Genomic DNA, 27,080 nt, shown 5'->3' on the forward strand with positions numbered 1-27,080 from the left:
TTATGTTAACACTATGCTACTATGTAAAATGTTTATTATGTTGTGTTAAAACTGCATCTTAATAAATACCTTGGCCACACTGGTCAGTGATGATAGCCAGTCACTCTCACAGCATCATAAAAATACCCAACCAGTCAGAACGCCATGTGAAACATAATGGGGATTTCATAGTTCAAGGAAAATTTAAAAAACTCGCATTCTTTGCAATGCAAGATTCTACTGCAATTTACAAAGGTAATAGCGACCTCATATGTTTAAGACTATCAGATAATTAGATGATTAGTTTAACAACATATAAATCTTTAGCTTAGTTTAAGGTATCAATATAGGACAGATAGAAGTAATAATGTTATCAACAAGAAATCTTGCATTCTTCAAAAGCGACAAGAGACTGCTATCATATTTGCATTCTCTGCACACAATTTTAAATTCTCCAAACAAAATACCACTATTAATAATTATAACAAATGCAATAAAATATAAGAATTATTAATTTTAAAAAATTTTAAAAATAAGTACATGAAAAAAATTGCAAGAATTATTTGATTAAATAAATGAGACAAATGAACTAGCTTTGATAGTTATTTTATGTCCATATTTGCACTCATGGTAATGAAGTGGCCCATGTAATCAATCAAAAAATTAATAGTAATTAATTAAAACAAAAATTCAGGGGGGCACTTTGCTGAGCTAAAGTGCGGTGAGGCGAAAGCCTTAAGCGCGGTGTTGCTGCTTGTGTCACTGATGTGTGGTTAAGATGTTAATTAAGTACACAATTGTTTGTGAGAAATTCTAGAGGCCCGTGTACTGTGCGATGTCAGTGCACGTTAAAGAACCCCAGGTGGTCGAAATTTCCGGAGCCCTCCACTACGGCGTCTCTCATAGCCTTAGTCGCTTTGGGACGTTAAACCCCATAAACCAAACCAAACCGAATCTTAAATGCTGGAGACACTGGAGGGCATTTGGGAGGCATCCGTCTGATTCGATGCCTTTCTGCAAACACTCTCCAGCGTCCTAGACAAGGAGAACTGCATATGCGATGGCAGGAAGTAGCGCAGCCATTAGCACGCTCGGCTACGAAATGGAAGGATGGTGGTTCGAATCCCATTGTGCACAAAGATATTTTTTTCTGGTCTGACTAGAAAAAATGTGACACCTCTGCTGACAACCTGCTGTCGACAACCATGAGGCATTAAAGGCTTTCTTTCGCCTTAATATGCTTTCTCTCTGTCTTACTCAATGCCGGGCCCTGCAAGCTATGATGATTAGACAGTCCTTTGATCTGCCACGCTTACTGATGCCACTACCACTGAGTGAAAAAAATCAGCTGTTTGTACACTGTTCTCGGGGTACTGCAAGCGGCCAAAGATAGAGGCAGAGGAATGGCGTAGGAGCTCACCGACAACCACTGATTTGGAAAGTATGTCAGTGCTGCCTGTGCCTGGTGTTGTCCTGCGTCTCGGCCCCGATGAAGAGCTTGCAGTCCTTCCATGGTGCAGGGGATTTCTCAGTGGTGGTGCAGGAGTTACCAGCTGTGCTCCAGAACCCCTAAAATGAAAGACACCACAGGAGAAGAATACATGACTGAATCCCCACGTAGGATCAATCTTCTGGATCATCAAAACAAATACTAGTATTAGATGATGAAGCTGAAGGGGCGTTCCAATAATGGGTCAGGTCAGTGTCAGCTGAATGTCTTAAGGGTGTCATCATCATCATCTTAATCTGTTAATCTTTACTTCTTAATCTCATCCGCCCACCTAACTTTGTGCCGCCACCTCCCAGCAAACCAAAAACCTCTCAGAGACGTCTAGCTAGACGTCTCTGAGAGGTTTTTGGTTGGCTGGGCTGCTACATTTGCCATCTCTTGGAACCCACTCCGTTACCCTCAAAGACCACCGGTTATCTTGCCTTCGCATTACATGCCCTGCCCAAGGCCATTTCCTCTTCATTTCGACTAGGATGTCATTAACCCGTGTTTGTTCCCTCACCCACTCCATCCGTTTCTGGTCTCTTAATGTGTAAACCCCTAATGGGTAAAAAACAATTCAATTAAGGGTGTCAGGGGCTGCCAAAGCAAGAATGGGCAATTATGAAAATGTGCTCAGGGGTTCAGTGATGATGACAGTTAAATGGATCAGGTGACAATTAATAGGTCTCCTGGCACATCACTAGGGCAGACAGGTTACAAGGCTCTGGGTTGTATGGTGATGTTGTTTCGTGTGGACGATAACCCCAGGATCTCGGAGAATGGTACTGGCTATAACAGCTGACAGCCATAAATATGCGCCAGGGATATGACTCCCAGGAATCTGCGTGTGAAGTCAAGAATCACCAATTGCGCATATAGGGGCGTTAATTAACCAATTAAACTATCGTGTCATTCCCCTCCAATTCTTTTTTCCGTCTCGACGCGGTGGGGCACTTGACTGCCGAGCCCGGTGACGCGGGTTCGATCCCGGATACAGCGACCGCAAGGCGCCTGGTTACGCGATGTCGACTGGAGAACGTTCAAGAACGCCAGTCTAAATTACTCCACGACGGCGTCCATATACACCAAACCCCACATGCCATACCATACCGTACACGACGCCATACGCCATACTAGAGTGAACTGCAGCCATACCATACCATACGCTCTTTTAGTTTTTTTGTGCAGTTTCTCGTCAGGAGAGGTGCAAAATGATCGTGATGAACGGACCTATGGACGCGTCTACGAAGTCCCATATGACAAGATACAGATGTGCTGATTTGATTACACACGATATGCCGGAGCGAAAGCAGAAGCGAGGCACAAAATGCGAGGCGTTGCACAGAATGCGAAGCGCTGCACGAAATGCGAAGCGTTGCACGAAATTAAGCGACGCAGACAGTCACGTGCGAGACAAGCGGAAACCGGAGAACCGGAGCCCGTACGTTTGCTGTCCATCGCCTAGCTTTCTATAGCTGTGTCATGCATGTCACCGTGCAGCTACCGCTTGAGGTGACAAGCAGGCAGCGATTATAAGCAGTTAAGCACACGATAAGGCTGCACATGAAGCTCTAAAGTCATTGCTGCGTTAGCTGCGGAACCCTGCAAACTGTACCAATCCGAAAAAGAGCGGTCGCCATGGCGCGCGATGCGAGGTGCGCGGCAAGTTCGAAGCGCTCAGTCAACGGCTGCCTGCTGACTTGCTGAAATTTAACGGGTTGCCTCAAAACCCTACGTGGTAGCCGGTAGGAGCGAAGGTGGCACGTCTGCCCGTTCACGCTGCTGTGCTTCGCAACTTTACCTGCTTTTACAGCACGAAATAAATCTAGTAAAAGACGCAACTGACAGCACACCACCGTTGCGTTGACGAACAAGACTAGACCAGCCAAAGAGATCTGGCCAAAGAAGCAGAGGCGTGCGCAGCGTCCTCTAGAGCATCGCTGGTATGTTCTACTTGTCCATTGCGACATTCTGGTCCCAGTCTCGGAGGCCGTACATTTATCTTTGGGTCCCCGAGATGTTGAAACGGATTTCTCAACGAATGAGTACGTTCCAGCTCATTTTCCTCCAAACGCGCGGAATTGATTGTGTATGTAATGATGTAATGGATGTAAGGTGCGTGTTTCAACTGAATAAGCCTCTCTGTAAATCAATTCGCCTCTGCTTCTTAATTCATGGGAATTCACAACGACTGTGCAGACTATGGAGTTTAAAGCATCTGCCCAAAAGCTGTTGCCAATTTCTGCTGGGAAAGTCTGTTTCCGGCGTAAGCTAGGTTAATTGCTTTGCACAAACTGAAATTCGCGTAGACACGAACAAAACAGCTGCGACATCAAAGGCGCTGAGCTCTCACCCGCTACCGCTGCTGGTGTCGAATATCGCGTTGAAGTTTAGGGACGATGATGACGTCGTATACGCAGGATTCGATCTTGTTGTCGCAGACCTTTCTGGAGCTCTGTGGGGGCAGGGGTAAATCATGTCAGGACAAAGCAAAACGAGTTTATGCAAATTTCGCGTAAGGTCCAGCTGCGCACAAAAGGCGCCGATGTCCCGAACTCTCACCCACTGCCGCTGCTGGTGCTGAATATCGCGTTGAAGTTCAGGGACGATGAAGAAGTCGCAGGATTCGACCTCCTAGTTGTCGCAGACCTTTTTGGAGCTCTGGGAGATTTAAAAGCCATGTTAAAACAACTTAAAACGAGATTATCTTCTTTATAATCCGACGTTTGTAAGCAGCACGAAGTGATGCAAACAGGTGCGCGAAGGGTCTTCTGCTGCACTACCAGGAGGGAACAGGCGAGCACGAAATAAATGTTTGACTACACGTTGTGAGGAGTGATGTTTGAAAACAATGCACTATTTTTAAATAATTTGTTGGTTTCTGTGGTTGTCTTGCGTTGAAAACTTGAAATTTAAATTGCGAGCCAACTTTTGAGCGCCTTGAATGCGCGCACCACCATGCGGCACAGATAGAAGCAAAAGGGGTGTCCGGGCGGGATGTCCATCATTGCCTCCCTTGAATTATATTTCAAACACATCGGAAACCGTTTGAAATATGATGGTAGTAATTCACCAGTCCGATAAAAGACATCAAGTCCTTCTTCATTTGCGGCAAAGGAAACTCTCTGATTTGCCTGAATTTTAAGTTGTTGTGATCGTCTTGCTCCCTGACCGACGACATGACCCCGATATTCGACTTCATTACGGCCGAATTTACACTGAGCAGCCTTAACCGTTAACCCTGCTTCTTGCAAGCAGGAAAGACCTACTGCAAATGTTGGATGTGGTCCGCCCATATGTCTGAAAAAAAAAAATTGCTATATCTTCCAGGTAAGCCTTGAAAATGCATACGGAGCATTTTTTAAACCAAAACTTACAACAAGCGGCTTAAAGACACCGAACGGAGTCATGAACGCTGCCAGGTTGCTCGCGTGTTCAGTAAGTGGTACTTGACCGTATACGGCCCTGACAAGATCGACGGCTGAAATGTATTTTGCTCTGCTTACTTTCTCGATGCAGGCTTCAGTACTCGGTATCGGGTAGACCTTGGTTACAGCAACGACATTTAACTTCCGGTAGTCCACACAGGGACGCGGATCTTTGCCGTGGCTCTCTACCAAAATAATGAAACACATAATCACTTTCTCCTTTCTCAATTAACTGCAGTTGAAGCATTTGATCTACAGCATCTTTTAAAAGCTTTTCTTGACGTGGGGAAAAGCGATAGGACTTGCACTGAATTGGCGACTGACTGGCTACTTCCTATATCATGCTGGACTATAGATTGGTTTTTCCAGGAATTGTGGAAAACAGATTCTGGTATTTTTAGATTAAGGCAGTCAGATCCGCAAGTTGATCCTGACTGAGCTGTTTCGCATCAGTCATAAGGGCTAAGATTTCGCTGACTGCCAACATTCCATCGGATTAATGTTTAGGGGAATCCCCCAAGGTGGAGTAGATTTGTAATAAGGGAGTAATTACTCATTGATTTCCACCCGAGCGCAGCCGTACGGCTACAAGGGAAAGCTATACAGCTTTCTCAGAAACTTCGTAGTCAAAGAAAAACTCGTCCTGGTCCGGGGTTCGAACCCGGGACCACCGCTTCACCGGAGCAGTCCAGGTTTTCCCGAAGTCAGGAATATTGATAAGGGGTAGCAAGCCAAGGAACAGAACGACATGATGAACGATGAAATATTATTTTTAATGGCTGCGGGCCTAGCGCGAGCGCTCCGTCCCGCGCCACTGCCATCTTCTACGTCTCCGTAACAATATGAGCCTGAACTTCCTCTGGTTGATTTAGTGCAATGCTGACGACTTGTACACTTTCCAGGTACGGCTTTACTAAGTTGCAGTGATACATTCGAACCTCTTTGCGACGTCCAGGAAGTTTTACGACGTAGTTTGTCTCAGATAGTTTCTGCTAGATCGTTGCTGGCCCCTCCCACTGCACTTACAATTTATTAGCCCTAGCAGACCATAAGAGTAGCACCTTGTCTCCTACCTTGTACACTCGAAGGCGACTGTTTCAGTCGTAGTAAACCTTACCCCGATCCCTAGCTTTCTCGATATTTGCTTGTACAAGCTCTCAAGTTTTGTGGAGGCGGCTCAATAGAGAGAGTACATACTCTGTTACCATGGGGTTCTCGGCTTCGCCTTCCCAGCCCTCACGCAGCAATCGCAAAGGCGAATGAAGGTTTCTGCCGTAAACTAAACTAATTCCGCGGGCGTAAAACCCGTGGACTCGTGAACTACGATTAGCAGAGCGAAAAGCATAGCCGGCAAAGCCAAGTCCCAATCTTTTTTCTGCTCGTGGTATAAGGCCCTGAGGATACGTTTCATGACCGAATGCGTTCTCTCCACGCTATTACTTTGTGGGTGGTTTACCGAACTGTGCAAAATTTGATGCCACACCTTTGTAAAAAGCTGCTTGTTAAAGCAATGGTAAAAACGCTACCAAGGTCACATTAAATTTCAGTTGAGAAGCCGATCTGAGAGAAAATTATGAGCAGACTGTCTACCACTTCGGACAGAAGTCTGGTCTTTCATGGGCACGGCCTCGGGAAACTTGCTAGCAGGGCAGACAATGGTTAATAGATACCTATAACCACTCTTAGTGGTAGGTAGTGGACCTACGACATCTATCACAAGCCTCCTGAACGGTTCCGTAATTATCGGCACCAGGGTAAGGGGCGCTTTTCGTCCCTCGTTTGGTCGTCCCGTCCTTTGACACGTGTCACACGAACAAACAAACTCCTCAACGTCCTTGAAACAACCGGGCCAATAATACTCTGTCAATAGCCTGCACTTCGTTTTCGTGATTCCTAGGTGCCCCGACCACCCTTCCTTATGAGCAAGTTCCAAGAGGTCACCGATTATCCCCGCCCTTTCACAGAGCCCAAGATCCTCGGCCCGTGGCCACAACAGCCGACTACCATCAAGGCTCATAAGACAATGTTTTGTCTTTCCGAGAGACTGCCTTGCTTGCTATATTGTGACTTTGTCTCTCGTTCCTTCTCTCTTCTCTTCCCTTTTTATCCCCTCATTCCCTTCCCCAGTGCAGGGTAGCCAACCGGAAACCTTTCTGGTTAACATCCCTGCCTTTCTCCCTCTCTTTATTTCTCTCTCTCTCTCTCTCTCCAAGAGGTCACGCCTGTACTTGTATGGAACTACCAGCTGGTCTACTTCAGTACCGTCTTCGTCCTTAAAGTGACAATGAATAATGCCGTTCTTCACATAAAACGAGATATTCGGTGTTACATTTTTTCCCAGGCTATCTCGACATTTTCCTAGCGTTGGGTCCGTGGCCTGTTCACTGGTAAGCGTGGACTTATCAACATTTACCGGCGAGCTCGCGACACTAAGCTGGACATTTTCATAGTGTTGTCTTTTCGGATGGCACCTTTTGTCGAATCTACTTTGAAATTTAACGCCGCAAAAAGGAAGTGGACGATATACGCTCTGAATGCGGATATTTAGCCTTGACTTTTTTAGATACAGATGTGCTAGAACGCACGAATTTGTATGAACCGATGGCTGTTTAATGCTTCCATACTAAATGAATAAATAAATAGAAAGGCAGTTCGGTTTGTAGCTATTAATTAAGACAAGTGCTTAAGTATGACTAATAGGACTATGCTAATAATAAACGATCGCCCGGGAGGCCTAATTTAGAGGATCGTCGATTGCAACTTCACCTCAAGTTTTTTTTTTAATAGTATTTTCCATATTCAAACTGGCATAGATCGATATGAGTACATCAAATCAACCACTTATACATCACAGAGGAAAGACCATGTCTTCAAGGCCAAGGAGTACTCATTATAGGAGTGATGCCTTGAGTCATTAGTTTTTTGTTCGAACAATTCGTCAGTGGAATGCTTTACCGCCTGAAATTCTCTCCATCTCGTCAAACGAAGCATTTTGCCAAGCGTTGAGTGCTTAATTTAGCAATGGCTGTATGCATGCATGTTTTTGTTGGTGTATCATGTTCATTGTACACTCAAGTGTTTTAGCGTTTGCCACCCTGCTTTAATGCCATGCAGGCGATGCAGGCATTAAATAAAAAATATATTCTTCACTCAAATGCGTGTTTGCTAGAGTTTAACGGTGTAGTAAGTGCGTAGTTGCCCATTCGTCTCAATTTTTATTTTTAGTTCAGGAAAGCTTGGCGATTGTTTCGAAGTGGCTATACCGCGGGTTACGTCACAGGCTAGCGTTCAAATGATCCGACTGGTTGTAGTCGCTTAATATTTGTGCGTAGATTGGCGAATACAGTGCTCTAGTTGCGTACTGTTACACGGCTGTGATCAAAAAAGTTTTGATGATGGATGAATTGTATTGGTTGACTATCGGCAATGACAAAAAAAAAGCTTTATTACCACTGCTTCCCTCAAAGCTACAGCACTAAGTGACTCACTAGAATGCTGTTCGTCTGCATGACTCATCTGGCGTCAGCACATACCGCCATGGCTTATAAGAGGACGTTGGCTTTCGCCGTGCAATTGCCATGCATAACGCGTAGCAGCCTGAAATGCCGCAGTAAATAAAGTAAGATTTGCTATGACCAAACCTTAAGAGAAAAACTGCGAGTCACAGAAGAAAAAATATAGAGCGTGACCTTTCATAAATAATTTAAAAAGCACACACTAAAGTTTTAACAACATTGAAAATGGTTGTGGTCATGGCGCGCGCCGCTAGGTCAGTGATTCATGTAACGCCACTTATTGACGTTACAAAAGTTCCGACCACCCAGATTTGCACGCGTATTGGTAGCGACGACGGGCATGAATGCAGTATGCATTTACGATTATGTTTAACGGACGTTCTAGCTTGCATTATCAAGTACTGTGCGCGCAGATGTGGCGTATTCAAGACTATAGGTGCAGCTATATTGTGCCTTGGCACAGTAACGGCCGACTTTCGTAACAACCCCGCCAGTACAGATATCCGTTCAGCAATGCCTCACAAACAGAGCTACACCTGTACCACGAGCAGCATGAACAGAGGTGGTTCAAACAATGAGAACTGCCTCTTCAGTATCGATTTCGTGAGTTAAGATGTAGTCTTTGTACAAAGTAACCAGGCTGCACGTTTTTCTTCTGAGTCGTATATTCAAGCTATCATGCCAGCCCTCAAGCTCTAAATCTCTGCATGGTAAGAATAACCCCTGTTCTCACCTTCAAAGAACTTTTTGATCTTTAGGGGTGCCGTGAGGGCTCTGTTATACGAATGCGAAGCAAACCATGGAGCCTGGTTACTTTTGACAAAGACTGCACATACAACGGCAACAAAACGAACACGTCCAGCAATGCGGGCGAGACCAAAAATTGACTTGCACAGCGGGCAGAGCAAACGACTGAGCTCAAGCAACATGAACCGCAACCTTCTAGTCGAGCCCGTCAACGAGCCTAACTGCAACCAAATTAATACGTCATGCAGTGCGCGCAACATCAAAGCTAGACCTGCAGAGCCAGGCGCGGGAACAGCGGGGCTCAGATGAAGCGCGGCTTTCGTATATTGCGAGCGAATGAGTCATACTCCAACCATGCCGTAATTTACTGCGAAGAGTGACTGCACTCGCTCCAGCTTCACACCATATCTTACCGGCCAAGAACGGCCACTCATCTCACAAAGGCGCGGATCCAGCGCATTATTGAAGTTAGCACGACCGACACTTTGCAGCCAAACCTTTCGGGTGAGCATCGTTGGTTTTGCTGTATGGAATAACGAGGTTTTTTCCCGTCGCCTCCTAGGTTGTTGCACACATAAGCTCAGCACAAATTCGCTGTCTCGGCAAAGCATAAACGCCGTCAATGCTGGCGAAACTCTTCCCGCCAAAACTGCGTCGAACAAAAACAAAAGGAAGTATGCTTTCATGCCCGGGAATGACGCTGGCGTCTGCTGAGAAGCAAAAAAGCGCGCGCTAACACGTGACCACGGCGCCTCGGCCAATGGGAGGCTCGATACTCCCGCTGCGCGCTGGGAGAGGGGAGAAGGCGGAAAGTTAGAAGGAAGTCGACACATTTGGTTCATTCAGCGGCTTTAGGCTAGAGCGGCACGTCGGGACCTATCAGCGCGTGCCCACTAGCGGGGTGCGGAAGCAGTTCTCGGTAGCGGGCCGCAGTGTGCAATAACTCTCTTGTAAGGAAACTCTCATCCTCACTCGTCAGGACATTGGTAACTTGCAGACCATTTGTCCCGAAGACTTTTGACTAAAAGTGCAGTACACTCTTAGATTAATACTCGATGTATTTAATACTCCAGATTAATTAATACATTGATACTCCATGTATATGCGCCTCATGAAAGTGTTGGTTATCAAGAACGTTAATGACTGCCACCACTGTAGAGTGTATACAGTCGCGACCAAAATAACACGGAAAACGCTTTGACGGTCAAACAGCTTTCATGCCTTACCTATAGAAAATTAGAGGGTACTTACTGCACATGCGTATTACACACAAGAGATACTTATTACAAAGCCGTCGTACTTTCTCCATGTAAGGCGCGAGAAAAGTTCAGACTGCGAAGCATTTTTCGTAGTATTCTGGCCACAGCTGTACGTACTATCAGTGTCAAGCAGGGTGTCGAACCGGAACCGAACCTGAACCCGAAACCGGAACCGAACCCGAATTTCTAGCCGGACCGGAGCCGAACCGAACCCATATTTTTTTCGCCATCTTGGAACTGAACCCGAACCGGAACGATTCAAAGGAACCGTTCCGAACCGGTTCGGAGCTCGGTTCAGCCCCATTTTTTTTTGCAACCCGGCGCACTTCTTTTTTTTTTCAGACAAAATGAGATAGCCTAACGCGTAGGTTTACCCATCCGAAGCTGTCTGCGCTGGAAAGTGGGAGAATGGCGCCCAGTATATGAGACAACAAAATTGAATGAAGTATGATGTGTGGGTAGAAACCTAATTGACTCTTCTGTAATGTACTAGCGCCAATTCTAAAGCATTGTAAGTCAGGTTTATGTGAAATCTTGAGTTATTACTTCTCCTCCTTTTCATGTTTGTGTATGGCTTTAATCAAATTGTTAGCACTGATCTAACGCAATAAAGCACTATAGACACCAAATTTTTGCTTGCGTATTTTCTCTTTCCAAACGATGATTTCGACATTGGTATACATGGAGCACCCTGTGGTATTTGCCTACAGCCAATAAATAATTTATATTCGAATTTCTTTGTGACGTTGTTTTAGTTTCATCAGGAGAACGAGTGCTGTTACCTGTAGTTGAATTTAGGTTACATGAGGCACGAAATAAAACGGCAATAACTCGTTTGTTGTAATTCTAGCCTTTGACGCAGGCTGGTTTATGTGCAGTAGTGAGTCAAAACAAAATATCAGCGTCTCTATCACAGGTTTGCACGCCTCACGTGACAGTTCAACTGCAAGTCACAACATTTCTCGGTTGATGAAACTGAAACAGACTGAGAATAAATTCTTTTCTAAATTATTCAGTGGCCGTAGGCGAATACCGCATAGTGGTCCAGGTATCCTAATATCTAAGTCATCGTTTGAAAGAAGAAAACACGCAATAAAATTTGTGTGCACAGTCCTTCGAGCACCGATTGAGAATGTTGTTGCTAGGTGCGGGCTGCGGACTCAGTGAAGGCTAGGAATTGGGTCTTTATTCAGAGACTTTGACTAAAAAGGAAAGAGGGCCCCAGGCCCTTGGAAGCTACAGACTCGTTCCCCGAGCAGCTGCTCTCTTCCGCTGCTGGAGGAAGACTGTTTTTGTCCGTTGACGGCCGAGTTTTGGAATGCCGTGGTCACGTCACCAAGCCGCGGTTCTCAAGAGAAAGCGTCCTTGGGGGTCGAATCCAGACCACCCCGAGTTCCGATGCGAGAGGAGAGAGGAGAGCCGTGACCCTCATAAACGTCAAGTTCGAGAGGGGTGCGTCTTCAGCTGAATATGAGCCCCGCGCACGCACGCACGCACGTACACGCACACGCACACACGCACACACACACACGCACACACACGCGCCCACACACACACACACACACACGCACACACACGCACGCACGCACTCACAGTGCGGTTATTTTTGGGAAGGGATGCTATACTGCTAACGCAGTAAGGAGGACAACTAAACGAGTATGCATACTCCGAGTTGGACTCGTACCAGCGGCAGCGCAACAGAAAAGCTCCGTTTAGAGATGCCTTAGGCTACTCCGCCATCTCCGAGGCTTCTTTTTATCGTTGTTGCATAAAATATTAGGAACCTCTGTGACTCTCCTCGTGCCTTTCTTGATCTCGTCGAATTCAAAGATCTCAGCATAAGTCCGCACATCAAAATTTCAGAATGAGTCAGGAGATTGAAATTGAACAACATAGTCCTCCAGCGGTAAAGAGCATAGTTCTCTGAACAGCGACCTCGTTGAACGCGGCTGTTCTGTGTGTTGATCCATCATGCGGGTGTTCCACACGCTAAGCTGTCCTACGAACACGAAGAGTTCGCACGGAATTCCGGAGTCTTTCGTCGCAGACAGAAATCTTATAGTGAAGTACATGATCTCAATGTCTATTTTAAGACACTGCTGAATATGCCCCAAAAACGCAGCATCACGACAAAAAAACACAATTATTTTGTTGCTCAGTGATTTCTCGTTGCTCTCACAGGTAGCAATTCACTGACCACGGCACAAACGCCTCCTTAGCACGAAGGTATACAGCCGGCCAACACTTTAGCTGGCGTGCGCGGCGGCCGCTTTTGCTGCGCTCCTGCGCTTTGTGACGAAGCAAACTTGAGGAAAGCTTAATATTGCCACGCGCCTGACGCGCCGCGCGGCCTCCGCGCTGAATCGAAGACGACGACGAAGCGGCGGTGGACTCTCGCGGCGCGCTTGTTCTGTTTGGTGTCGTGGAAGCTGGCTCTAGAATTAAAAGAAGGCTCCCAGTCTTGGGTTCTTGCCGACGCCTACCTTCGCGGCTCCTCTGGTCGTGACACTGGTGGAGGTGCGACCGATGCTCCCTACTCCTGAGGACGACTCGACGCGCCCGCCTCTTGTGACCACCCCCGTCCATCGTGCCAGCCGGAGGATCCGAGGCCTGTCCCCCGAGGCCCTCCCTGTTGTCAGGCGTCGGCAAGAACCCAAGACTGGGAGCCTTCTTTTAATTATAGAGCCAGCTTCCACGACACCAAACAGAACAAGCGCGCCGCGAGCGTCCACCGCCGCTTCGTCGTCGTCTTCGATTCAGCGCGGAGGCCGCGCGGCGCGTTAGGCGCGTGGCAATATTAAGCAGGGGTTTAGTGAGCCTCTGCTTAAATTTGATATCTTATCAAGTTTGTTCCGTCATAAGCGGCAGGAGCACGGAAAACGCGGCCGTCACGCACGCCAGCTAAAGTTTTGGCCGGCTGTACGTCCTAACGCGTAAGGTCCATGTTTGAAGCATGAACAAGGTTTTTGCGGCCGATTGAACTACAGTCGAGCCCATTTATAACGAACCTGACGGTCACGCGGATTCCGTTCATTATATCTGATGTTCGTAGTAAGTGGACTCTTCGTATAACAGCCAAAAATACTAAGGCCACTAAAAGTGGCGTTTATTTCCTATAAAACTTCTTTATGCGCTCCTACTTGTGCAAATCAGATCCTCCAGCGGCTCTTTCCAGGCTATCTAGGGTGGTCAGTTAATCCTCGTGGAGACCCTTGCTGCTAACCATTAAATTTAGCGACGGGGTATGACTAATCGTGGTTTATTCCACGGAAGCTGGTGGCAAGTCGGTCACATAAACAAAATTCCTGAGAGTACGGGAGTGCTTGTGCTTGGTGTTCGTCTTCGTCACAGCCCGCGCTTCTGCAATTTTGTGCTCCACAGGAGCGTAGTTGTCTGAGGAAACATCTGGCCAGCCATGGATCAACGAAGCTTTGTCACACATCTACATGCGTCCGGTCACGTGTGTTTTCGAGCTGCTTCTATAGAAGAGTGCGGTGAGGGGCTAGTTGGTACGACATTATGAGGACAAAAAGTAACTGCGCAAAAGGACGGGACAAGAGAAAGAGAACCACACGGGACAAACGCAGACTGACAACTGAATTATTCCACCAACTCCTCTTTCCTTCAGCAGCAAAGCGCATGCGCACCAACCACAAAAACAAAAAAACAGAAGCGACACTCATCTCGTGGAATCAAGGAACTCGAACTCCTTGCGGTACAGGTGTAGTGAAGCATCGCTAATACACCATGGTCGCCAGGGATAAGAAATAACGAGAAATTATCGAGGCCTTGGAAATCGCGAGGTTAGGGCCTGATAAGTGCATTAGCGATGCTTCACTACACCTGTACCGCAAGGAGTTCGAGTTCCTTGATTCCACGAGATGAGTGTCGCTTCTGTTTTTTTGTTTTTGTGGTTGGTGCGCATGCGCTTTGCTGCTGAAGGAAAGAGGAGTTGGTGGAATAAATCAGTTGTCAGTCTGCGTTTGTCCCGTGTGGTTCTCTTTCTCTTGTCCCGTCCTTTTGCGCAGTTACTTTTTGTTCTCATAATGCTTCTATAGTTCTTGTACTCATGAAACGACAAAAGTAGCGCAGCGCTCGCGGCACTGAGTGCGTCATTTGCACTGTCCGCTGTGTGACGCTGCCTGCACGTGGTAGCAGCGCAAAAGATGGAGCCGACTTGGCAGGCTATGCATGCCACGTGACCAGCCCGTGCTAACACGCATGGCTAGCAAGGCTTTAAAAATTCTCAAATCGCTGCTGTTACTTGATTCACGACCATGGTCAGTAGCTTCGCTTTCGACGATGCCCCTTTCTCACACGCACCGCGCTTCCACTTGAGAAGCTTTGCCCAGCCGGCGAACACGCAGGCAATGATTGCCCTCGTAGGCCATCGACGCGGGCTTGGCCTGCGGTTACTTACTGTTTGAATAGGGAGTTATAGCATATCGTTACCGTGTTTACGTTACCGTTTGCAGTGTTCCCAGACGCCGGATTTTCCGGTTAGCGCTGCGCACTGCAGTGCCGTCTTTTATCGCATTTTTCGGTCGACATGTTCTTTCCGGAGCGGTGTCGTTCTTTCACTTCTCGCTTACTGGTAGCACGACCTCTTAAAATTCGGGGGTAGTTTATGGCGCCTGCTCGCTCGCTATAACCAAGTGGTGCGGCCAAAGTTTTTCGTTGTATCTGCGACGAATTGTCGTTTCCCTTATGCATATTTTCACGGTAACACCGCACCCGTTCGTAATAAGCGAGCGTTCGTTATATCTTCGGCCGTTGGGCTGGACTACATCCGCTGAATTCGTATCAAGAAAGGCTAAGTAAGGCTGCAGATATATGAGTAGAGGAAGCAATGACCGATCACAACCTTTATCGTCTGCCTTGTGGAGAGGTCGTACAGGTATCCCAAGGAAAAGCGAAGAGGGAGAAAACCGAATGTATCAGCATAAATTTCTCTAACGACCAAGTTCAGAAAAATAGACGAGCACTTAGCCGCCTATTAAGCACAGCTCCCAAAAAGTGGTTGTTTGTAGTTTTGAAAAAAAAAAAAATGCCCTGAAACAATTTGGTGGACAAATGATGTACGACAGATTCACCAGACTCTGCCAAGGGCGCAAAGAATTCTGTACACGCACAGGCTCCCTTTGATAGCCCCCCAGGAAAAGTTACAAAAATTCTACGTAGTGCAAGTACACCTTCTTCCTAGCAGAATGCTGCACTTGCAAGAATGTTGCAACGCAACATCCCAACGAATATGTTACCAATTTGTGTCCGTGCAGAAACGAAGCTATCCAAGTGTGTTTTTTTTTATCATATTCTTTTTAACAGAATAAAACAGGTCGACGTCATCATAATAAGTCATAGTCGTAATTTATCCCTGTACTGGCGAGAATCCACGACTAGCTGTCTTTTTGAAAATACTGAGAAACAGGGGCTCGAGATACATAAAGCGAGTCACAAAGGCTATATCGAAGAGGAGATTTCAGTAAAATATGTTTTGGTACGCTCGGGGTGTTAGGGAGAGCTAGTGCTCCCACGAGGCTCTCGTTCGGTGGGGGATGGGTGATGGAGGGGTTCTCGCATATTCTCGTAACATGTAGGAAAGAGGGGGGGGGGGGGCTGGTAAGTTGATTTCGGGACGACGAAAAGGTGTCTGTCTGTATATAGGTGCCGATACATGGCAGCTTCGTTTCTCAATAGTGCGCGGGAACGTAGAGGCCTGGTGCGGCGGTCACGTCGGCGCCCGCGTAAGTGTACTGCGTACGAAAAATTCCCTACTGACTCGAGCTTCGAGGAGACCAATTTCTCGCGCGACGGGGCCTCCGAAATTCCTCAAGCTGGAGAGTTGTGTAGATGCAAAATCCTAAGGCTTTTCGCCTTATACAACATCAGAAGGATTATAGCATACGCATAGCCGTACATTATATTTTGAGTTTATTTCATTTTTCGGCTCTTGCCGTAAATTCGTCTTTTTGCCGCGGACAATACATAAAGTGGGTAAAGTGAGAACATCTCGCATTAAACAAATTTTTGCATTTTTATGTTATATATCGATGCCACAGAAAAAAGTAAACACCATAACAAGGTTGATTAAAACCCATCTACGTTCTAATTTTTTTTTTGCCCTGAACCCGTTTGAACCCGTTTGAACCGGTTCAGTACGGTCCGAACCGGTTCGAACCGGAACGGAATGTCGCTCTGGAGCCGAACCCGGAACTGAACCCGAAAGGTGTGAACCCGAACCTGAACCGAACCCGAAAAAATTCCGGTTCGACACCCTGGTGTCAAGTGAAACGCAAATAGCGGAACGCGTGGCGATAGGCCGAACTGAGGCCGCCTGCCTGTAGTTATCAAAGAGAGGCGCGAATTTCCGGTTCGCGATAGTTTACTTCTATTTCCTTTGGCGTTCATTTTCTAGCTTTGCCACGGGAGCGCCGCATTCATACTGCGCTGTTCGCATCGCAACCCGATGCTGATAACATGGCATCGGTGGAAGCAAAAGCAAAGCGCTGTGCAATGTGTAATCGGCGGTAAGTATGAATGCGGCGCTCCCGTGGCAAAGGTAGAAAATGAACGCCAAAGTAAATAGAAGTAAACTATCGCGAACCGGAAATTCGCGCCTCTCTCTGATAACGACAGGCAGGCGGACCCAATTGGGCCAATCTCCACGCGGTACGCTGTTCGCTTCAATTTGGCTCATTTGTACCTCAGACAGAATCGGAAGATCGGAACCTCAGTTTCCAGGAAAGGGCTGTAGCGCTGAAACAGACAACACACAGAAAGCTAGACGGGACAGGCGCGGATTCACCCTGAATCTCAGTGAAGAAGGGGGTTAGCCGGCGCCATCTGTCGGCTGCGGCGGTCAAGACCGGCCGGCGGCGCAGCAGCGCGCGCGGATCGTCGTCTGCGACGGGCCGCAATCGATCGGTGGCAGGCGGGCGCCAGCCAGAATGGCGACGTCTAGGCCCCGCCGTGTAGACTGCCGGCGCAGGTAAAAAGTAGCGCCACGCCGTCGGCGGACCAGCGCGGCGCCCGGTCACGGACCCACCCCGGAACGGCCGGGCCATGGCGGCCACGCCGACCACCACCAGCTGCTGGGGATGCTTCCGATGGCGTCAGCTGCAGCAGGTGAGAAGCGGAAGGCACACTACGTACTACCTCTCCCACCTTCCCGAGAAATCGCGCTATCCCGTCCACTCGTCCCGAGACGGGATGTCTCCCGTTAGACGTGGAACGTCCTCTTTCGGACGAGCTCTGCTTTGCTCGCAGGCACGATCTCCGACGTTCTTCCTAGTTTGGCTGCCGCAGCTACCCTGAATATCGCGCCAGCTCATTTCAATGACCGCACTCTTGAACAGTGCACTAAAGCTGCTTATCTGAAACCACTTTCAAGCGCCGTTTTATCCTCGTTAGCTCGAGTCGCAGCTTTCAATTTGGATTTTCGCTCCGAAGCAACGTTGGCTTCTCGCGAAAGCAAAATTTTCACTTTTGAATCACGCGAGGAACAGTGTATGTAGGTCACAGCATGGCTAACAAGAAGACGCAGCTCTGACGATGTTGTATCGCTCTCGCACTGCACTTCCAATACATCGCGACTAACGACCCTGAATGAATATTTTGCAACGTGTTCTTTTTTGTCTGTTTTGGGCGACACGCTCGTCTGTCCTCCTAACTTATTTATTAGTTAATCTGCACACCCTAATAGCTCTCTACCGGTGTGCACGACGTTGATGCCTTTTTTTTTTCCGTTTACCTAAAATCGGGCGTTTTTCGTGGAGGTATATTATGTCAACCAGGTATAGGCCATGTAGAACCAGTATCTTCCTATACTAACCGACGTCATCGACAAGGACTGACCCGGGTAGTGTGCCCGTTGCTTGGTCGTTAACGGCCTCGGTTTCGACCGGTGCTACGCGGCGATTCGGGAAGAGACCGTAAAACGGGATGACCAGTCGACGGACAGGATTTACTGCGTCGGCCAGCGTTGAGTTTGTGACGGCGCTGTGAGGTGAATGCGCTTTATACTGATCGCGACCGAGTAATACCACCTAAAGCTGCAGCATTTAAGTAGCAGAAATGCGGGCTGAAAAACACTTGTGAAAGAAAGTAAATTAAAAAACAGCGATCAGTTATTCTTTGTCTGCGAGAAATATCTGCTGTCTGGAGGGATTTTTTACTTCAGTTTTCTTTACTGTGAAAAACACTTGTACGATTGGCTGACGTCACTGTCGCTGAATGACGAACGGCAACACATCCTGGCAACCTCGTGTCTCCAGTTCTAGGATTATGCAACCGAAAAAAAAGAAAGCTTAGCGCAGTTGCTCGGAATAGTTCTTGGCAAGGACAGTGAGCTTAAATTCGACCCTGCGTTTGATGCGAACACTTAGATGTCGGTCGCTGTAATCACGACCGTCGCTTCCACAGGCAGTCCGTAAAATTCAGCACGTACCTGGAGAGTTTCGGGGCAATTTCAGAGTGTGCATGACATCTACGAACGAAACGCGTTTGTTATGCATGCTTCAACATCCCCCCCAAGAAATGAAGAAACAATAGCAAGGGTATAATATTATGATGCAATGGCAATGACGCTGCTTGCGAGTGGTTTCTTTACAAAAATTTTGCTGAACTGGGCGTGACGTGAAGTCAGAGCCGTTCGTACCAAGCCATAACAGCTATAAATCACGTCAAAATATTACGTCAGACCTGCTTTCGGTTCTTGCACGGATAGCGAACCTTGATGAAGGCAAGACAACTTCAGTTATAATGGATAAATTTTTTATTTACAATCAGGTCTACACAGAAAAATCAGTAACTCTGCATCAAAGGACGAGACTAGTTACCTCTAATCGAGTGTGAAATTTTGTACTTGACGCCACCCCAGCGCAAGCTTTGCAGCTCGGTTCTAAACACCGGCTGTTTAAGCTTGTTGCCGTTGAGGTACTTTTCGAGTCTTCTGTCACCGCTGTGATGGACTGTAATAGTAGAGGCTGTGACAGAAAAGATAAACAAAGAAACTAATACTACTAAAAGAAAGGCAATAGAAGAACAATTGGCATCCTACACACTGATGACTGTTCAATAACAGGATGCCGTGTATGTTATTTTCCCCTTTGAATACATGGCTACAGCGCTGCGTAAAATTAGCAATACGTCACACTGTTTTCTCGCCGTCGTCTTCAGCTTCTTTGCCGGGCGACGCCTCAAAAGCCAGCAAATACCTCAGGCATGCCAGGAGGTGTATGAGCACGGGTCAAAGTAATAAAATTATTACTACCATCATTACCAGAAGCGGAAGTCGCCAAAATTCTCTCTAACGAGCAACCCATGTGCTGATTCGTTCAGCTGAATGACATTCTGAAATTAAGAGAATTGCGTTCCAGTCCGCGCTCTACGCTATACGAGCGCGCGCACCTACCCACATCAGTAGGAACGCTTCCGAAGAGGCATAGAAAATCTATCGCGCACGGCCGACGTCAGAGATGCTTTATAGGCGGCACCGTAGCAAGCATTGGCGAGCGTGCGTAGGGCATTAACGATTCCTCGTAAAGGTCAAGCACGCAAATCCTCGACCTTTCGGTACGCGATGCACCGAGCTTCCAAGAGGTGCTCTGGTCATTCTTGGGCGCTTCTTCCCATGCGTTGCTACTGACACCGAGTCGGAAACAACGAATCAAGAACACAATAAGTTCGCAATAAGTTCACAGTAAGTTAAACATTGCTTCCAGCAGACGGTCCGCGTTTTGTTCCTCGCTTTAGTCCGAGGATTGACCTATTGCCATAGCTCAGTGGCTATGAGGCGTTCTGCTAACGAGCACTATAGGTCGCGGGTTCGATCGCAACGTCGACGGCCGCGTAGAGATGAAGGCGAAAGGTGAGAGCGCACACATGCGCTAAATTTGGGTGCTTGGTGAAGACGTTCGAACGGTCGAGATCAGACCCGAGCCTTTCGCTGTACGAGGTGTCTTAGCGAACACTTTACTGCTTCTGGAAATGAAAGCCGATTAACGATGATTAATTCGAACATTGATTGCCGGAATGTTGTGCCTCCTCATCGAATCGCTCGGAGAAGGCACATTTGACAAAGGCGATGCGAAACGCGGAACACTTGAGCTGGTTTAGAAGCGTAAAACCCGTTTATACAAGCGTCCTACTCTTTATTGACATTCCACGATGTTGGAGGACGTTTGAATACGTTTGAAAACGTCTAAGGGACGACTATGGATTTTCTGTATATATTTACGCTTGGCCTATTACGCTTGCCTGCAAGCAGTGCGACAAGAACTTGGCTCGTTTTTATGATTTCACTGGTAAGTCGCACACTCGAGTGCAGAGAACTTAGTTACTACCTCACACTAGGGAAGAGAAACGAGTTGTATGCGAGAAAATGAAATTCTGGGAGATTAACGATACACTTTTCTGTTCATTTGTGTAGAGGCGACTGTCAGGAACGTCATTAACATTACAATCATGATGATGACGATCATAATAAGCCTAGCTCGTCGACTGCAGGTTAGAGGCTTCTCCCATATTCCTCCAACTAACCCTGTCCTGTGTCAGCTGCGGCTGCCTTATCCTCTCGAACTTCCTTATCTCATCCACCAATTATCTCTGCTTATCTCTGCTACGCTTGCCTTTCTATCTGAATGCCCTAGGTTAAGTAAGTACTCTCTGATACTCTCCATATTCTGAGAGGACCTTTCAAATGAACTATTCTTACACTTCTAGTTATGATCACTCTCGTGGCCCGGATATGCGGTCACTACCTGCCCTCAGTAGATGCATTCTTTTACTAATAGCAGGCAAACATCTCAAGTTGTCATTAAAATATGCCTTCTGCTCTCTCTTACCACTTCCAATGCTTAGTTGCCTTTTGCAAAATGCTGTTCTCTTTCGAGACCATTGGACATTAGTTTTCTTCATATTATTTTTTCGATCTATCATTCTGTTTTTCCTGTTTAGGTCCTCATTAACGCTCTGCAATACATACCCTGAGTCACTCAGCAGGGCATTACCGTCAACTAATCGGAGGTTGGTATTCTCCATTAACTTTTGTTTCCAATTCTTCTCAATTCCAATTATTCTCTCTGAATACCTCCTGTAAACACGTGATTGAGAGTGCTGGAGAGATCGTTTCTCCCTGCCTGACACCCTTCCTGATTGGGATTTTATCTCTTTCCCTGTAAAGGGCTATGGTCGCTTTGCATCCGCTATAGGTATAGTTTTTCCAGTACTAATACACGACTGACGAATTTCACCCAAAAAGTATAAGAATGCACTTTTATGACGGATTTGTACATACCTTGCGAACAGCATAAGGAAGAACTGGGTGTTGTCAGAGAGAGAGAGAGAGAGAGAGAGAGAGAGAGAGAGAGAGAGAGAGAGGTATGAGAAAAGGTGTTTATTTACAAAGAGAGACAGAGAGGTTGGACTGAGCTGGGATTCTCTGGCCTGTGTCTCTGCGCTGGAAAAGGGGAGAAGGGAAGAAAGAAGGTTAAGATTGGTGACGATGTGGCCAGAAAAGATGGACGAATACATAAAAACCCATGACTAATGCGGATAATCACAGCCTTGAACTGAAACCCGAGTTGCGTAAGAAACAAAGGAACGCCTAGAGAGAGAGAGAGAGAGAGAGGGAAAGGCAGGGATGTTAACCAGAAAGGATTCCGGTTGGCTACCCTGAAGGAGCGCCTAAATGCACGGAAAGATTTCCCAGTCTCCGGCGAAGTGCCCAAATACAAGGTCAATCGACAATGCCCTGGTCTCGAAACTTTCCAAGGAAGCCGATCGACAAACAGTATTACGCGCGCATAGACATGAAGCAGACCATGATTACGTCATCCGCAGCCTCAGTGACGTAGCAAGGAGTCCAATTAGGAAAGTCCACAAGTCTAAATAAATGGAGTCGTCACCGCGTGAAAGCCACGTACAGTATCACTCTATCCTGTCACTGCTGAAGCTACGTTTGTCTGAAAAAACCTATTTCTTTTGACGTCGGCTATTAATATAGTTATCATGTGCTTTCCGACCAGATAAGTTGAACTTCGATAATTCGAACGCAAAAAGGACAAAAAGTTCGTTCGAATTACGTGGAGGTTGAATTAGGGGGATCTTGATCGGACTACCCTCTCTCACGTTGATGTGATGACAGCGTAAGTTCGAGTTAACTGGGAGTTCCATGCAAGCGAGTTAGAAATAAAAGGATTCTACTGTATAAAGAGGTTCGAGGGGTTACTGACCTCGGGCTCCGCATCTTGCGAGGGGACTACGCCAGTACATGAGGAAAAAAAACGCTTGCTAATGACACATGCCGTCGCCTCGTCGTAACAAGTGAGGCTGCCTTTCCGTGATGGAGGCCTAATTTGAAATATCACAATGGGCCGCATGCGTGTTGCTATTCCTTTTTTTTTTTTACGGTAATTGTAGCAAGTGTTCCTCTTTTCTCGTTTCTCATTTCGTTTCTTGTCAGGTCCTTGATAGTGTGACAAAAGAACAATTCTGCTGGCTTGAGGAGGTTAGGAAACCGCTGGAGAGGATGCGGCCTAAATAGGTAAAAAAAAAGAAAGAAGCATAGAGAGGAGAGGAGCCTTCGTTAGAGGTCGAACTAAGGTCTATAAGTATTCCTATATCAGGAGGAAAGAAGTTATATTCATTGGAAGCCCGATAGAAAGGATGTGAGGAATAACACAGAAGGAGGAAAGAAAAAAAAAACAAGAAAGAAAGAAAATACCAGGAGAGAAAAAGATACCAACAGAGAAATGGTACGACACAAAAAGAAACAGAGAGAAGGAGATAAATCAAAGGAAATGAAGAAAGAAGGAGGAGCTTTCTTGCGCCGTCGATGAAGCGAAAAGACGCGGTGAATTACTCTGCACGCGCCCCCAACCGGGACCACTTTGGGAAGCTTCACCCGGCGCCATAGTGCTTGCCTTTCGCGTGCTTCCCTCGCGCTGCGTTTATTCAAAGCATGTCACGTTCAACGCTGACAAGGCCCGACTAAAGAGCGACCCGACTAGCCCCCTGTTCACGTCGATGTCGGCGACATGCGTCAACTACGGGGCCGGCGTTCCTCGAAAGTCTGTGCTTTTCGGGTCGTCGCCGCAAGCAACAGATTGGAGGGTCTGCCTGTGGCATCAAGAAGCGCTCTCCGAGCTTTTCGTTTCGTCCTTCCTACCGGGCTTCCTGTCGTGGGCTGATGAAACTCCTGTTGAAACAGAGTAAACGGGGAGGGGGGGGGGGGGGGGGGGGAGGGCTCATTGCCTTTCTTCTCGCGGCTAGTAGAGAATCGCAAGACGATTTCGGAATGGATACGCCTCCAGCTTTTTCTTGGCTGCGCAACAGCGCTGCTCGGAGATCGGAGAAACTTGTGGTTTCGAACGCACACGACAGGTCGTGGGAGCATGCTGTGTTCATTGGCGTGTTCGGAGACATTGCGTCACCGCTCCTCACTGTTTCCCTTCTGGTCATAATTCCTCATCAACTTGCGAAACGCAGCCAGCCGCTTTCAGTTTCGCTTGATGTGGCAACCTTGCCGTGACTTCTTGTCTCCGCTCCTCTCATAGTATTGCGTGGTACATGCGTGCATTGCGGTTGGAGAACATCTGCTGTCACGTCACGAAGTTTTCTTGACTTCTTGTGTGCGCACCTACGGGGTACAGTTCTCGCTGTTCACTCACGTTGATAAGGTAGGCTGAGAGCGCCGCCTCGTGGTAAAGTAAATATGACGCAGCCAATCAAACCCCGCGTCGTCGAAGTTTAACACCCTTTTGTATGTTTATACTCTTATACTCAGGGCTCTCATTGTGCAACGCTTAGGTGCGGAGCGGAGAGCGACAGATGTCGCCAACATTTATATTCGGTCTCCAAAACAGATGAAAACAGCGACACCTTGACACCGACTCAATCAATGCCCCTATTATCAATCAATCAATCAATCAATCAATCAATCAATCAATCAATCAATCAATCAATCAATCAATCAATCAATCAATCAATCAATCAATCAATCAATCAATCAATCAATCAATCAATCAATCAATCAATCAATCAATCAATCAATCAATCAATCAATCAATCAATCAATCAATCAATCACAGTAAGTCAGTAAAATAACGAATTAGTTATATCTTAACCTCTGCATGAATGAATAATATTACTCACTCAGTTAATGATAACAATTATTCGGTGAATAAATTAATAATTTAATGAATAAATCTATCAGTCAATGAATGAATGAGAAAATAGAAACATTTTTTTTTGTTTTGTAAAGGCGGCTTTGCCGCTGCACTTTCTCTTCAGCGGTAAAGCACGCTTCACAGGCTTCGTTTCTTTTTTTTTTTCTGCCCGTGACAGTCCAGGACCGAATGGACGGGAACGGGGAGAAACACGATTGCAGAATGGAACGAATAAAAACGAAAACAAACAATCCCGCATAAAATGAGCCACGCAGCGCCGGAAATAGTAGGGATCAATAGGGCGTGCAGGGAAAGAGGGGAGACAGAGTGCGCCTGGCTGCCCAAACGTATTTATGTACCGCGACGAAATATGATCGTCGATTTCGAGAGGAACACGGCGGCACGAGGCGAGGTGAGGGAGGCGTAATGGGAAAAGCAACTGAAAAGAGGGAACAGAATTCGGGAATTCGGGGAAGCGAGGAAAAGCCTGCGTTCCACTCCCCGAAGGATTTGACGTCGGAGGCAGGCTGTCTGCGGCAGAACGACACTTGGTTGTTTCTTTGGTCTTGAACGCGCAATGGTGTTCGCAGAGTGGATGACAGATTGGATACCTTTCCTACTGCGTAAACATCTCCGCACTGCAGAGGTAAAAGAAAATTTCATTTTGCTTGCTTAAGTTGCATGGCGCAGACGCGGCTCCGTGTCGTCAATTCGTGAGATTCAGTGAAGCGCAGGCATTAAAGGGACTATGAAACAAATTTATTGATATTATGTAAAGATAGGCAATCCATCACTCGTCACTCCAGCGCAAGAATTTTTGAGCTAGCATCAATAACAACGAAGTTATAGGCGATTAAAAATCACCCTCCTCCTCTCCCCCCTCAACTCGTACGCGTGGGGCACCATAAAAAAATAAAGAAAACAGCTCCGGGACTGGGCTCCGCCCATGAAAACGTCATTCGCTGACGTTCGGTTTACAACTTCCGGTTGTCGCACTCGCGAGCAGCAGCGTGCGTCGGCAGCGTCTCTCCGGTCTCGGCGCTTTCTTGGATTGCGGCGCGCGTCGGGTTTCTTTGCTAGTTGGCAGAATGGACCCAGACCTGTTCCCGGCTCACACAATGTTTTATTTTTTTTGTGCGCTGGTTCGGCCGTCACACCGATGCTGCCAAGTCTTGGTGTGAAACACCGTGCATATACTGAGCCTAGCTCTCGAATGATGTTGGACACCCGGCTGCGGGATCGCAAAATCGCGCCGCCTGACTTAGAACACAAGGAACATACGGTATTACGGTCGTAAAACGGACGGGAGAGTCAAAGAAGGTCGGGACCGAGTCTGCATGTCGAAGCAGCAGCCGAATGTGAACAGCAGCAGTACGTAGCCGTCAGGCCAAGGCCCTCCGCGACAGCTAACGCTTCGAATTCGTCCTGTGCCCTAAGTAAATGCGGCACCTTTTTTAAGTTCTCGTAGATAAAATTGTCTTCCATCGCAGATCATATCGTGTAAACGTCCATACCGATCGCTGTAAGCTGGAAACTCACCTTCCCGGCGGGAAGAAACAGTGTCGGCAGCGACTTCGGTTGAAGCTTCAGGTGCTTGACATTCATGCCTGACTATCGAACGAGCGCTGGATTATAGTAGTAAGCGTCAGGTGCGAAGTGTCGACCGCAAACGCGGAGTCTTCGGCGTGCGTGCGACGCTGGCAGTCCGATGCGCTCCACCCAGGCTGCTCGCTCACGCACGTCTCTAGGAGTAACATGCCCGAGTTCAACACCTCGCCAGTCACTGGGTTTGCAGCCGACGACACAGCAAGGCGTATTCATCTTGGGCGGTCGAAAAAGGCACTGCTAGTGGCTCCCGAACTCGCGACAGAAAGAGGCGGCAGAGGTAAATTAAAACCATATGCGCGAAGGCAATGCCCTCGCTCGCGCTTGCCCCAGGGGGTCACGCGGCATCTCGAGCAGACGATTTTCACCGCTACCGGAAGTGTGCCCGTGACGTCGAAGCTGCCGCGGCTCTAGCGAATGACAGCGTGTGGTGGCCTGCCGACGTCATGGGACTAGTGACGTCTATCTTCCCGGTTTTGGTTTCAGAATTGCTCCCTACGAAGACACCAAGCGGCCCGCGAATTTTGAAAAACACGGTTTTTAAAAATTCATAATAAATTGCCGGCTGAGTTCCGAAGACTCATACTTGGTGTCAATGCTTCTGAGCATCACTTCTAACATTTACAAGCGGCTTTTAATTCTTTTCATGGTCCCTTTAAGCAAAAAGTAAATATAATCAGCGAATATTGCCAAACACCCGACTGAGTCGGCATTCCTGGCATCGCTTTCTTGCAGCTCATTTCAATAAGAATGCACACTTCACCAGTGGTGAGGGGCATAGTTAAACCACATTGTCACCAATTTTCGCTGTGGGCCCTTTTCATTCTGTTCCTTTGTGAGCTGTATACATTTCTTGGAGCATTTTACTTTGGATGTATGTGAAATAA

General features: G+C 47.3%; 2 protein-coding genes across 2 annotated transcripts in view; one reads left to right on the forward strand and one right to left on the reverse strand.

Moving 5' to 3' along the window:
• Positions 1-4,348, reverse strand: part of LOC149335660 (mutS protein homolog 4-like) — a 43,796-nt gene extending 39,448 nt beyond the window's left edge. The window contains exons 1-3 of the mRNA XM_089553853.1: positions 4,034-4,348; positions 3,825-3,926; positions 1,400-1,548 (exon numbers count right to left, since the gene is read on the reverse strand). Of these exons, the coding sequence (XP_089409979.1) occupies positions 1,400-1,548; positions 3,825-3,926; positions 4,034-4,152 (370 nt within the window). The 5' untranslated portion in view covers positions 4,153-4,348. The remainder of the gene's footprint in view (positions 1-1,399; positions 1,549-3,824; positions 3,927-4,033) is intronic.
• Positions 4,349-17,380: 13,032 nt separating this feature from the next.
• LOC149335661 (uncharacterized) overlaps positions 17,381-27,080 on the forward strand; it is a 28,777-nt gene continuing 19,077 nt past the window's right edge. The window contains exon 1 of the mRNA XM_089553854.1: positions 17,381-17,545. Coding sequence (XP_089409980.1) covers positions 17,483-17,545 — 63 coding nt within the window. The 5' untranslated portion in view covers positions 17,381-17,482. The remainder of the gene's footprint in view (positions 17,546-27,080) is intronic.

Source organism: Amblyomma mixtum, chromosome 7 (genome assembly GCF_055824585.1).
Source record: "Amblyomma mixtum isolate Tamu chromosome 7, ASM5582458v1, whole genome shotgun sequence".
Taxonomy (NCBI): Eukaryota; Metazoa; Arthropoda; class Arachnida; order Ixodida; family Ixodidae; genus Amblyomma; species Amblyomma mixtum.